The 14,391-nt window shown below is 48.0% G+C and overlaps 2 protein-coding genes across 6 annotated transcripts in view; one reads left to right on the top strand and one right to left on the bottom strand.

The window, feature by feature from the left end:
* LOC123374077 (placenta-specific protein 9-like) overlaps window positions 1-14,391 on the bottom strand; it is a 29,487-nt gene that overhangs the window by 13,959 nt on the left and 1,137 nt on the right. The window contains exon 1 of one of the 4 annotated variants that reach the window (XM_045023529.1): window positions 9,269-9,577. The exons of 2 other annotated variants lie outside the window; for them this stretch is intronic. In XM_045023529.1, coding sequence (XP_044879464.1) covers window positions 9,269-9,401 — 133 coding nt within the window. In that variant the 5' untranslated portion in view covers window positions 9,402-9,577. Of the gene's footprint in view, window positions 1-9,268; window positions 9,578-14,391 lie in introns of those variants that run through there. One more of the 4 variants, XM_045023528.1, reaches the window with a different exon arrangement.
* Window positions 1-14,391, top strand: part of LOC123374075 (putative threonine dehydratase) — a 114,650-nt gene that overhangs the window by 10,830 nt on the left and 89,429 nt on the right. The gene's annotated exons all lie outside the window — the stretch shown is intronic.

A 14,391-nucleotide genomic window follows, 5' to 3' on the forward strand; every position in this document is an offset into this window, starting at 1 on the left:
GTACGTCTTCGCTGCAGAGTTAACTCATTATCTACACTCAAGCTATTCCTTTGGCGTTAGCCTTGCTCCGGGGAGAACAGCCACACTGTGTGAAACACTGTAACATTCAAGGTGCTGTGTCCCACTGGCACTGCACTCACCCATGAGTGGCACTAAGGCTTCTGGGGGCATGTCCCATGGTTCTTTGCATGGCAGTAAGTTGAGCTGCTCTGTGAATTCTTTTCCAGTGAACTGTAGGAGACATTGTTTGTCCTTTCTGGGCAGATGGAGGGAATTGTGGGAAGGCATTGGAGGACTACCACCACTCAAGTGGAGATAGCTTGTGTCCACACTGCAGGGGGCATGTTAGCACTGATGAGTTGTTCTAATCTGAGCTTTAGTCTTTACCACTGACACTTCAGCCAATTTGAGGTAAAAGCACCACCACGCATGAGTTTTTGTGCATGGATGGGACTCAACTTGAGTGTTGTCCTTAACTTATATCCTGAGTTGACTTTGCCTCTCGGCACCGGCCGTCGCTGGCACAGACGTCCACTCGGCACCGATCCCTCTCCCTGAGGGTGAAGAGGCACAAGACTCCTGCTGCGTCCGAGCTGCCTGCTCTGCAGCCCGAGCACTATACTAAGTCGGACCGCCCGGCACCGATACCTGCCGTGGCACCGACAATATTGGCACCGTCGATTCCGGCCATGCAAGAGCCGTCGAGTCCGGTGCCTGAAAGCTCCCCGGTGCGAGCCGTGGTTGAGCTCACTATTCTCTCGACGCCGGAGACATTTTCCACGGTGAGGGAGTTGATTGCAATGACAGCGTCTGCGCTGCCTCAACCCCCGGCACTGCTGGTGCGGGTTATACAGTCAATCGGCAAGCCTGCCTTGATCAGACCACCCTCCGTCGGCACCGCAGAGTGGCACCATTCACGATCGCGGTCCCGCAGACGCTCTCGGTCCCGTCGCCGATCCAGGTCCCGACGCTGCTCGCAGTCCCGGCACCGTTCTCCATTTCGGTACCGGTTGTACTCGTGGCACCGGTCAGCGTCCTGTTCGTCGGCCCAATACACTCGGCACCGCTCCAGCTCCCGGCACCACTCCAGGCACCGTGACTCTCGTAGCCACTCCCGACGTCAAGCCTCGAGATCTCGGTCGACCTCCCGGCACCACTCCGGTCGCAGGTCCCGTTCTCGCTCCCGGTACCGGTATGCTTCCCGGTACCGATCCCCGGTGCCGCGTTGAGCGACGTCAGCTAGAGAGGGAGACTCTGCCCAGGGCTTTTCAGCTCCTCCATGGCCATCTAGACATGCATCAGTGTTGTCCCGCGCGGGCAGTTCATATGCGCAGGACCGTGATTCGGATGTGCCCACCAGAGTCTTCCAGGAGCCCCAGGCCCAGGACCCTGGCCCCCATCAGTGGTCATTCTGGACACCCTGGGCGTACCACCAGGCCAAAGGCATACCTGTGATCCCATCTCGCTCTGATCCGTCAGAGCACTGGGTGCCAGAGGCGACAGTTAGCCGTCCCCCTCCGACCGGTATGAAGGAAGCCCTGGTTCAGCCACCGGACTCCCAGATCCCACCGGAACAGGAGGTCGTCCAGGAACACGAGTCCACACAGGACCCGCTTGTCCCCAGCCTTTCTTCTTCCTCCTCCCCAGATGAGGCGGTGGCAGGAATATCCTCCTCGGGCCCTCCTCCAATTGACTTGAGGGCCCATCAGGACTTCCTGAGACGGGTGGCACTCAATATGAACCTCCAAGTGAAGGAAGTCTCGGAGATAGAGGATCCGGTCGTAGACATTCTGTCGGCTGATGCCCCCACTAGAGTGGCCCTACCGTTCATTCGGATGATCCAGGCCAATGCGGATACCATCTGGCAGTCTCCAGCCACTATCCCGCCCGCGGCCCGGGGAGTCGAACGCAAGTACATGGTACCCTCCAGGGGGTATGAGTACCTATATGTACATCCTCCCCCCCTTGCTCCCTTGTCGTCCAGTCAGCCAATGAGAGGGAACGCCATGGCCAGCAGGCACCAGCCCCTAAATCGAAGGAGGCTAGATGAATGGACTTACTGGGCTGTAAGGTGTACTTGGCAGGGGCCCTGCAACTCCGCGTAGCAAACCAGCAAGCCCTGCTTAGCCGCTACAATTACAACAACTGGGCAGCGGTGGGCAAATTTACGGAGTTGGTTCCTCAGGACTCCCGTCAAGAGTTTGCTGCCCTCCTGGAAGAAGGGAAGAAAGTGGCGAGAACTTCCCTCCAGGCCTCATTAGATGCAGCTGACTCCGCTGCCAGGACTCTGGCCTCGGGTGTTGCCATGAGGCGCATTTCATGGCTCCAGGTGTCGGGCCTTCCCCCGGAGCTGCAGCATACTATACAGGACTTGGCCTTCGATGGCAAAGGCCTGTTCTCCGAAAAAACTGACCCTAGGCTGCAAAGCCTAAAGGACAGCAGGGTCACTATGCGCTCTCTCGGCATGCACACGCCGGTGACTCAGCGCCGACCTTTCCGTCCCCAGCCTCACTGCCCTTATCCTGCACCTAGACAAAGACAGGACTTTTGCCAGCAGGCGTGGTCAAGGTGGTCGTAGGCGTCAGTCAGGACCCCAAGGGGGCCAAAATCAGGGTCCCTCTAAACCAACAATGGGGCCAAAGCCTAACTTTTGAAGGCACGCCCGAGGACAGCGTACCAGTTATTACCCAGGATCCGTTCCCTCCCTTTTACGACCGCCTCTCCTTTTTCCTCCCTGTGTGGTCCCATCTAACCTCAGATCGTTGGGTCCTACGCACGGTGGAACTGCCTCCAGTTATTTCGTCCCCCACCTCCCACCCTCCATCCTCGTCCCTCTTTAGGGACTCCTCTCATGAGTAATTCCTCTTGCAAGAGGTGCGGACGCTCCTCACCATCGGAGCTATAGAGGAGGTACCAAAGGACGAAAGGGGCAAGGGGTTCTACTCCCACTATTTCCTAATCCCCAAGACGAAGGGAAGTCTCAGACCTATCCTAGACCTGCGGGAACTCAACAAGTTCATGATAAAGCTGAAGTTCTGCATGGTATCCATGGGGACCGTCATCCCATCCTTGAATCCTGGAGACTGGTATGCCACCCTTGATATGAAGGGCGCATATTTTCACGTTGCCATTTATCCTCCACACAGAAGATACCTCCGGTTTGTGGCCAAACGTCATCATTTCCAGTTTACGGTCCTTCCGTTTGGCCTCTCTACAGCCCCAAGAGTATTCAAAGTGCATGGCTGATGTCGCCGCGTCCCTCCGCTGCCGTCGGATACACGTTTTTCCGTATCTAGACGATTGGCTCATTCGAGGGACCTCTGAGGCCCAAGTTACCAGTCATGTGGGCATCGTCAAGGACCTATTCCTGCGTCTAGGCCTGATGATCAATATAGAGAAATCCACTCTGATTCCCACACAGAGAATAGAATTCATTGGGGCCATCCTGGACTCCAATCTTGCCAGAGGCTGCTTACCTCAGCCTCGGTTTCAGGCGATCATAACAATTATACAAGGTCTATGGAACTTCCCGACAACTTCAGCTCACACTTGCCTAGGTCTCCTGGGTCACATGGCTGCCTGCACGCTCGTAACCAAACATGCCAGGCTTCGCCTCCGTCCACTCCAATCGTGGCTCACCTCGGTGTACCACCCAAGCAGAGACAGCATAGACATGATTGTCACGATCCCCCCGAGCATCCTAGGCTCCCTCGACTGGTGGTCGAAGCCCTCCCTGGTGTGTGCAGGGATGCCGTTCCATCCACCTCACCCCTCGGTGCCCTTACGATGGACACCTCATCTCTTGGCTGGGGTGCTTACCTTGGTCAGTTTCGCACTCAGGGCCTTTGGTCAGCTCAAGAGCTGGCCTTGCACATCAATGTCCAAGAGCTGAGAGCAGTCCGCCTTGCGTGCCAGACGTTTCAGCAGCAGCACCTACAAGGCCGTTGTGTCTCAGTGTTCACAGACAACACAACGGCCATGTATTACATAAACAAGCAGGGAGGAGCACAGTCCTCCCCTCTTTGCAGGAAGCTATCCAGCTCTGGGACTTCTGCATAGCCCAATCGATAGACCTGGTAGCGTCCCTTCTCCTAGAGGTCCAGAACACTCTCTAGCGGATTGCCTCAGCAGATCCTTCCTGTCTCACGAGTGGTCAATTCGTCTGGATGTTATCCATTCCGTTTTCCAGAAGTGGGGCTTTCCCCACATAGACCTCTTCGCTTCTCGCGAGAACAGGAAGTGCCAGACGTTCTGCTCATTCCAAGGCCTCTCCCCAGCCTCGATCTCGGACGCTTTTCTGATGCCGTGGACGAGCCATCTGCTGTACGCTTTTCCACCTTTCCCGCTGGTTCACAGGGTCCTGCTAAAACTCCGCAGGGACAGAACACACCTGATCATGATTGCTCCAGCGTGGCCCAGGCAGCACTGGTACACCATGTTGCTAGACCTGTTGATAGCCAACCCGATTCCCCTGCCTCTTTGCCTAGACCTCATAATGCAGGATCACGGCAGACTTCACCACCCAGACCTGCAATCCCTGCACCTCACAGCATGGCTGCTGTGTGGCTAAACCGATCCGAGTTACGTTGCTCTGCCTCGGTACAACAGGTACTCCTGGGTAGTAGGAAACCTTCCACTCGGTTAACATATCTGGCCAAGTGGAAGCGTTTCTCCTGCTGGTGCAAAACGCACAATGTTACTCCTACCGAGGTCCCTGATCCATTCCATCTTGGACTACCTCTGGTCTCTCAAACAGCAGGGCCTGGCGGTGTCATCATTGAGGGTACACCTGGCAGCCATTTCTACCTTCCACCCAGGGGAGAGTGGCCGCTCCGTATTCTCACACCCTATGGTTTCTAGGTTCCTCAAGGGCTTGGAGCGCTTTTACCCCCAAGTTTGCCGCCCTGCCCAAACCTGGGTCCTCAACCTGGTTCTAACCAGACTTATGACTGCCCCATTCGAGCCACTGGCAACCTGCTCACTGCTATACCTGTCCTGGAAGACAGTTTTCCTCATAGCCATTGCATAGGCCAGACGAGTCTCCGAGCTTCAGGCTCTCATGGTGGACCCACCGTATACTGTGTTTCATAAGGACAAGACGCAGTTGTGACCACATCCGGCCTTCCTCCTTAAGGTGGTGTCGGCCTTTCATATCAACCAGGATATCTTCCTTCCGGTCTTCTTTCCGAAGCCACACTCATCACGAAGGGAGCAACAATTGCACTCCCTAGATGTCCGTAGGGCGCTCGCATTTTATATCAAGCGGACAAAGCCCTTTTGTAAAACGTCCCAACTCTTCATCGTACTGGCAGACCGAACGAAGGGCCTACCTGTCTCCTCCCAGAGGACTTCATCTTGGGTGACGTCGTGCAGCCGCACCTGCTGTGACTTGGCCCATGTTCCATCGAGCTACCTCACTGCACATTCCACCAGGGCTCAGGCTTCTGCTGCTGCCTTCTTGGCTCACGTACCCTTCCAGGAGATATGTCGCGCAGCTACCTGGTCCTCGGTCCACACCTTTGCCTCACATTATGCACTGGTCCAACAGTCCAGAGATGATGCAGCCTTTGGCTCAGCAGTTTTGCATTCTGCAACATCTCACTCCGACCCCACCGCCTAGGTAAGGCTTGGGAATCACCTAATTGGAATCGATATAAGCAAGCACTCGAAGAAGAAAAGACGGTTACTCACCTTTGTAACTGTTGTTCTTTGAGATGTGTTGTTCATATCCATTCCAAACCCGTCCTCCTTCCCCACTGTCGGAGTAGCTGGCAAGAAGGAACTGAGGGGCGGATGGGTCGGCAGGGGTATATATCCGGTGCCACTCCAGGGGGCGCCCAGCCGACCCACCGAGTGTTGCTAGAGTAAAAATCTTCCGACGAACGTGCATGCGGCGCGCGCACACCTAATTGGAATGGATATGAGCAACACATCTCAAAGAACAACAGTTACAAAGGTGAGTAACCGTCTTTTATTGGTTCAACTCACAAGTAAAAGATCTTCCTAGTTTAGTCCTGAGAACATATGTCCTTATTCTAACACAAGCACATAGAGGCCTATGACAGTGTTATAGGTCAAGACTGATTATTTGTTTGCAGAAGACTAGTGGGAAGGGAAGTTTGCACAACAGCTGCCCACACCCAGGTGTAGATTTAGCCAAGCTATTTAACAGGACACTTGAATCAACATTTAATCCTTTAACAATCGTATGTCAAAGCAGAATTTTCTCTAGTTTATCTTAAAATATAACAGCCAGTTGTATTGTTGGACTGTAGCCAAGGGTGGAGTGAAGCTGTTCAAGTAAGAAAAATCCCATCGGGGATGAAGCGATTAAGATTAGTAATGTCATTGACTCCAATAAAAATATGACATACAGAGCCCACTCTGATCCATGTAATGATTATCTTCCAAACGTGCCTTCCCTTAAATGTGTGCCTGTTTGCACAGGATCTATTCCCAATTCACAGAGGTCACTTATCGCTCCCCTGCCAATAAGTGGAAAGCTTTAGATAATTTTATTTACTTGACAAAAAACCCAAACTTCATTATAACTTGATTTTAGTATTAGGGATAAGCAAACTCAGCCTCCAAGTAGCTACCTGGTGAAAAAATTTCTGATAGTAACTTGCTCTTCAGCCTAACAGAAGACATAATATGGTCCAATGGTTGGAAGCTGAAGCTAGACCAATTCAGACTAGAAATGTTTGTTTAAACAGTGAGAGTAAATAATGATTGGAACAACTTACCTAGGGATGTTGTGGATTCTCCATTACTTGCAGAGAGTCCTATGGCACCTTATAGACTAACGGACGTATTGGAGCATGAGCTTTCGTGGGTGCATCCGACGAAGTGGGCATTCACCCACGAGAGCTCATGCTCCAATACGTCCGTTAGTGTATAAGGTGCCATAGGACTCTTTGCTGCTTTTACAGATCCAGACTAACACGGCTACCCCTCTGATACTTGTCTCCATTGCTTGTAGTCTTTACATGAAAACTGGATAGCTTTCTAAAAATATATGCTATAGCTCAACGGAAGTTATGGGCTTGCTGCAGAAATTACTAGGTGGGTTCTGTGGCCTGTAAAGGTCAGGTTAAATGATCATAATTGTCCATTCTGACCTTCACATTGATGAATCTGCAACACTCGCTATGCTTCATTTCATCACCCCTGAGGCTTTGAAATGTTACCAGGTTTGTGATCTGCTCAAGCAAGTGTGTGTGGGGAAAGGGGGGACGGAGGGCAGAACAAATCAAAGAGAGAGAAGACTGCAAGCTAAATGACAGACAAGTGAGACTAAAACAGGAACCAGATGGCAAGTGTGAGAGCTTGACAATATCCAAAAGGGGAAGGGGAAGAGGGAATAATATATCAGGGGAGAGGAAGGGTGTAACTGTTGCAGATAACAGCTGTGTGTGTGTGTGTGTGTGTGTGTGTGTTGGGGGAGGGGATGTACAACTGAATAGAAGGATCCTTCTAGTCCTGATACATAGCACAAGTGTCCCTTAATGACTGTGTCCCATGGAGTTGTGGGGAGGTTAGAGGGGGTTTACGAAAAGTTCATGGTGAACCAAAACAACAGTCTCTGAAAGGTTTCTAGAAGCCCTGACCTCCCAAGGACTTTGCCCTTCCCTGCTTAAATGATTCCATATCTAAATACAGTGTTGTGCTCCACTTTAAATAACTTGTTAGTCCAGCAAATTATACACTTTACGAAAACGGGACTGATGTGGTTAGCTAAATGGAGGTTTAGTGTAAAATAGGCCCACTGCAAGCTTCAGATAGTTGATCCTGCTCTGCCCTGAGCCCCTGTTTGCCATGCTTAACTTGGTAGACTATATATGGTGATTTTGTGATGTGGATCAGTGCTGGTTAGGGGCATCACTCAGCTTCCATGAATCCCAAGTCTCAATTATGCTCACATCTCCAGAGTTAGAGGTACTGGATGAACTTATTGTATCGCTAACTGGGTCTGCTACTATCCGCACACCCCCAACCTCCAGTTAAGATACAATGTTCAGCTGTTGGATTTTAGGAATTTATATTGATGAGGCTCAGTGGAGTAATAAGTTACATGCAAAGATTGTTTTGAGTTTATGGTATATTGTGCATAGTCTTCTGTGCTCCATTCCAGAGGTAGCTGCAAGGATTTGCATATCTGCACAAATGCACCTTGATTCTCCTCCAACTCGCAATGCAGAACATTGTTGCAAATTCTGTAAAGAGCAAGTGTAGAATACGCAAAAATGACCCAAACTACAGATAAAGGTCTGCAGTGCAGACTGGAGAGGAAGAATATACCCATTAACTGTAAAAAGTTTTAAAATAATTTCTAGGACTTCAGTCTCCAGGGCTATTGATACAGTATCTGCTCTAAATGCTAAACGTCTTTCCTTGAAAAAGGGAAGTACCAAGAGAAGGAATTCCGATGCATTGGGTATCCAGAGGAGTTAATAAAACAGGTAAAGACAACATTAGTGTGCTTTAGAAATCACCCCCCCCCCACATAGAGTGCATTAATCTACTGTGTAGACAAGCCCTAGGATGTTGGTACTTGAGAGACTAGCCTTTTTCTTGTTCCGTACGACAACAGTGATTTTAAAAGAGAGGGGGCAGGTGGTACAACACTCTCTATGACAGGTCCTCTGCCCTGGATTCTGGAACATGCGTCCAAAATAGCCCAAGACTATTGACCTCCAGGCCATGCTGCCAATCTACTTGTGCAAACTGCTGCAGAGGTGGGCTTTTGGAGGAAAGCTGATTTATGAAAGGGGAGGGGAGTTTAGTGCTCCTGCAAATGGATTAACTTTATTTGGTTGTGTAACTTATGGGATGGGTGCCTAGAGCCTTGGAGATGTGCCCCTTTATTTTATTTGTTATAAATATATTTTTTGTTTTGGAGATTGCATCTGGCACTTGTACAAGACTATTGTCAGTGGATAGCAGTGTATGGATGATTTCATCTGGAAGGAAAATAAGCAGCATGTAGTGGCACTTGTGCTACTATACACTAGAGTTTTTAGAAGACCAATCTGATGTTTGAGGCACTCAGTCATTGGAGTGATGGGTGCTGCTACAAAACATTAAGATAGGGGTGGGTGTCTGATGTCTTGTTTCCTGATTGGATGGTGAGAGAGGAAGACTTACATTTTGGTTGGAGATTTTGAATCTTTGGAAGAAGTGTGAGTAACCATCTGATTTGCCCATGTCTGCACCTCCAAGAAAAGGAACCAAGTTGCACCACTCAGCAGAAATAGGATAAAACTACCTTTCTCCTTCGGCACGTTGCTTCCAGAAAGCCAAAGACAACTTGAAGAGAGAAGACTGGGGTCCAGGGCTTGGAGCCCTCCTGGTGACATCAAGTGCCTGTCTTGGAGAGGCACGTTCAACTGTCTTCCCATTTTTCAGCAATATAGGTTTCCTGCTAGCGCACTGGGAAAAGATGGTACTTGTGTCCATCCTTCACTCCACCTGATACAATAACGGAGCTGAAAACTGATGACTGAGCAAAGATTTAATAAGTAATATACAGACTTTTTCTTGAGTGATGACCCAAATCAGTTAATTGATCAGTTCCTGAAACAGAATACCTAATTAGTAAGGAAATGTATATGCTCCTGTATATGTTCTAAAGATTGTCACAGAGTTACAGGGTGTCTTGTTTTGTAACTGGTTCCAATCAAGATTGCTGTAAAGTAACTTTTAAAACTGAATAAGATGCTGTTAACTAGGATTATAGAACAGTATATGTGTGTCTACCATAGTCAATGGTTTCTCACAGCCTTTCAAGTCCTAGGTGTATGTAGACATAAAATGAGACCAAGAGTGCAAGCTTTTTGAACTGCGCTCCATCTGTAGGAGTGTTAGTCAGATCCTAGCACTAATATTGTTAATTAGGAAATAGGTAACAAGGGTTGACTGCCATAGATCCATTGGGAGGGAAACTTTGGTGAATTGGCATGTGAGTAACTGACCAAATTGTTTTGTGATCTAGCTTTGATTTGTTTTTCCTCTGTTGTGTTAGCAACACCAGAGCTGATAACCAATTGACACAAGTGAGGCCCTGTTATGAGCAACATTTAGTCATAAAATCGAAAAAAAAAAAGTCACCAATACAGTGACTGAATATAAGAAATTATTTTTCTATTGTGGATATAGCCAAATCATAGTCCAATACCATTTCTTGACTTCTTATATCATATGTTGTTGTTAGTTGCTGTTAAGGATGTATAATAAAACTAAATTGATCTCTTGAATTCTGTTCTTGTGTTAAGCAACTGAATTTAAAAGAACCCCAAGAAAGGTGGTACATGTACTCCATTAAGCAGTTGCTTAACTAGGTTTGTTTTATACCCTATCTTTCTTACAGTAGATAAGGAGACAGAAATTGTCTCTCGGCTTAAGGAGACACATCTCTTAATTTGTATCTAGTAGATAGGAGAGTGAAAGCTGTTGTAGCCTCTCATGCCAGAAGGCTCTGGGGCTAGCTTGTCAGCTCCATACTGAATGTAGTTTGTATGGGCTGTTTGTGTGAGTAGGTAGCTTGTACTGGAAATAGGACAGTACAGTGGGAGTTATTGATGTCTTTGAAACCTTTGTCTGGGGCAAAGGTGTGTGTGTGTGTGTGGTGGTTTGGTTTGGTTTTTTTCCCTGACGGTACTTAGCTACTCCTGGGAGCTTGCTGTAGATAGATTACATTTTCCTATTGTTCCATCTCCCACGTGGTGTAAATATGGTATATTTAAGGCTTTACTTGAATTGCAGGATGATTGTCAAAATATTGCAGCTGAGTTGCAGACAAGCTGTGGAAAAGTAATAATAGACCTTATTTGCAGTAATGAAGTCCACTATTACTTTTGTGATTTTTTTTCCCCACTGTCAGTTATTTACTTCCAAAAATGCAGTGGAAGCCTAATATTGCAATTTTGCTAGTTAAGGAGGGCCTTGTATATCTTCCATGTACAAGATTCCAACATTTAAACCCAATGCTTCCTTCAGCCAGAGCAGATCAACTACAGCTTATAAATACAGCTGGACAGCACAGGGTTTATAAATTCCACCTGACCCCTGGCTTTCTTTGAAGTTAAGATTATAAACTCCACATGTAACAAACTCCACAGAATTTAATAATACACTAAACTTCACTTAATGGAATGTAAAGTCTGGAACATGGAATTTTGAAGGGTTTATTAAATCTGGTAAAAAGCCCAATCCTACTTGGACCCCTTCTTCAGACCTCTGATTCTTCATACAATGCACAGTCCATCTGTGGAATGCTTTGTCAGGGAACGTTGTGAAGGCCAAGACTATAACAAGGTTCAAAAAAGAACTAGATAAGTTTATGGAGGATAGGTCCATCAATGGCAATTAGCCAGGATGGGTAGGGATGCTCTGAAGTGGCCCTACCCTCTGTTTGCCAGAAGCTGGGAATGGGTGACAGGGGATGGATCACTTGATTATCCGTTCTGTTCATTCCCTTTGAAGCATGTGGCATTGGCCACTGTTGGAAGACGGGATACTGGGCTAGATGGAACATTGGTCTGACCCAGCATGGATGTACTTATGAAGGGCCAGTGCAAGGAAGTTTCACACCCTAGGTGAAACTTCCACCTTGCCCCCCCCCAGCCCTGCAGCAGCTTTCCGCCCTGAGGCACCCCCCGCTCCGGGGAAGCCGTGCAGTACCTCCCCACCCACAGCTGTTTGGCGCCGCAAGCCTGGGAGGCGGGAGAATTAGAGTGGGGGCGGCGTGCTTGGGGAGGAGGCAGAGCAGAGGTGAGCTGGGGTGGGGAGCCCTGTGGCAGCTCCCCACCCCCCGGCCCGGGGAGCCGTGCGGCAGCTCCCCACCCCAGCTCACCTCTGCTCTGTGTCCTCCCCGAGCACGCCGCCCCTGCTCTAATTCTCCTCCCAGGCTTGCAGTGCCAAACAGCTGATTGGTGCTGCAAGCCTGGGAGGTGGGAGAAGTGGAGCAGTGACCGCGTGCCTGGGGAGGAACCGCTGTTTTAAAAAAAATAATAATAATAATTGGGGGACCGCTTTTTGGTGCCCCCAAATCTAGGCAATCACCTAGTTCACCTTAATGGTAGCACTGGCCCTGTACTTATGATCTTATTCTGCTCAGAGCCCTCCCTGTATCCAGACACACATCCCCTCTATTGTGCCAACCTTCCTTTTCCCTCCCCCATTAGAGCTCCCAGATAACAATGTCCATGTAACCTAGGTGCTTAATAGGAAGATATCTCTTAAAGAGATCTATGGGGGTAGGAATGAGTTGTCTGGTTCATTGTTGCTAGGCAGACGCACAATTAGCTCTCCACACCCAGAAGTTTCTGGAATTGGGTGTGGTAGTTCTGGGCATGCTCAATGAGTTCCTTGTAGCTGGACTCTGCTTGCCCTCATGAAGTCTGTCATGACAGCTGCTTTACAAAAGGCCATGTGCCCTGTGTGGGCTGGGAGAAGCTGAATCCAGAGCAGAAAGCAGGCTGTTTTCCCCCTAACTCTGAAGGGTTTTGCCGCAGGGTTCTTTTATCTACATACTTAAAGTGAGTGGTTGGTTAATTAGCTGACTAGCTAAATGAGTGATTTCAGCAGAGGAAGAGTCTGCATGGATTTCAGTTGGAGGTTTCTACAAGCAAGAGGAAAGATATTGTTGTAGTGCTTTAGACTCAGCAGACTGTACAGATTTTGGTGATAAAAGACTAACTCAGACTTGGGTGCACTCAACCTTTGCTTTTGGGAACTCTGAGTTAGTTCTCACTGCGTTTCTGTGGAGACTGACCTATTTAGATTTTATTTGTGTATAACTGTGAAGATAATATATGTGGATTATAAAGTAGCCATGTTATGTTGTAAAACTCAAGTTATTTATGTTGCTTTATCATTATAATATTATGTAAAGTTGCTACTTAATTTTTTTTTTTTGGAGTTGATTGTGTTGACCTTATGCATTCATTGCTGAAAATCCTCAGTGACTGAATTCGGGGTCTCCATGTGCTTTGCTATGGGAATTGGTTTTTTTTTAGGCATTAGGAGAAGGGCAGTGAAGTAAACTCTAGCCCATCCAAAGGTTACCCCTGCATATGTTGAAGTCTGTGTATTAGCGCTTCTGGAGTTGCATATGGAGATTAAATGTCCATGACTAGGGAATGTGAACTAACTCTCAACTGATTTATGACATGAGGGATAAAGGACAAAAATCTAGTTTACAGTGGAAATGCTCTTAAAATCTTAACTATGGATTTGCTTCTCCAGCTGAGAAATGTATTCAGTGGAGTGTAGACTCCTGGATGCAAAGCACATCACTGTGCAATTGTAAGATGCATGCAGCCAATCTTGGCAGGAATAGACTGATCTGAAGCAGTTTTTCCTCTCTCAAATACTCAGGCATGCTGATCATCCAGGTCTGGTTGCTGATCTAAGGTCATTCAGTATTGAGTTCAGAACAGCCCACTGAGCACCTTAAAGAGCTGCCCAGCCAGGGGTATCATGCTGGAGTACTTGAATGAGTTGAATGAACCAGTTGTTCTGAGGGGGCAGCCATTGCAGTGCACTGGACTGCCTAGTACACTTTAGCAGCAGCAGAACCCCATGGAATAGCCCAGCAAACCATAGTGAAGCACAGCTGTTATGTAAGGAGCATATGCGAGTTAACCTAGGAGACTCCATGCCACCACTAGTCTTCATCAAGCTACTTGTCAGTAGAGCAGGTTGAGAATTTTTCAGAGATGCATGATTTTGGTGGAAAATGCCAATTTTTGGACATGTATTAGTTCAGAGAAAACTTTCTCAGGTTGGGGCAGGAGAGAGAGGGCCCAGAATACCCATAACCTGATGACTAGGGTACTCACTTCGGATGTGTAAGGCCCAGGTTCAAGCCACTGCTCCCAATCAATACCCTGGTCTATTGACTATTGGGACAGTCTCACTCATGTTTGTTTGGATCAGAATGAAAACAAATTTCAACATTTCAGAATCTTTCATGAAACACAAACACTGTTTTGCAGCCAGTCCTACTTGAAAGCCACAAAATGCAGGAAAGGGTAATGAGCTCCTATAAAGTGAAGGAAAGTTAGTGCCCCATTCTAGGCTGAAAGCTGGCATAATCCCTGCAAGATGTAGGCTTGTACAATAACAGCGAAGGTTGGCCTAGGTTTGGGAGGGGAAAGGTACCACTAGTTTTTCAGAAACTGTTTTGGTTGTAAAGAAAACCTGCTACCTTGTCATAAAATCCAAAAAGTTAAGTGCTGTGAAGAAGTAATAGGAAAGGTAAAATAATGATTGGTTCTAGCTATTAAAAAAACACATAAAACAAACATTTGGCAATGCAAGGTTTGTGGTTACATGGGGACTATAAATGGTTGAACCAGCCAAATGGAAATGTTGCTTGAGAATAGA

This window comes from Mauremys mutica, chromosome 7 (genome assembly GCF_020497125.1).
Source record: "Mauremys mutica isolate MM-2020 ecotype Southern chromosome 7, ASM2049712v1, whole genome shotgun sequence".
NCBI lineage: Eukaryota > Metazoa > Chordata > Testudines > Geoemydidae > Mauremys > Mauremys mutica.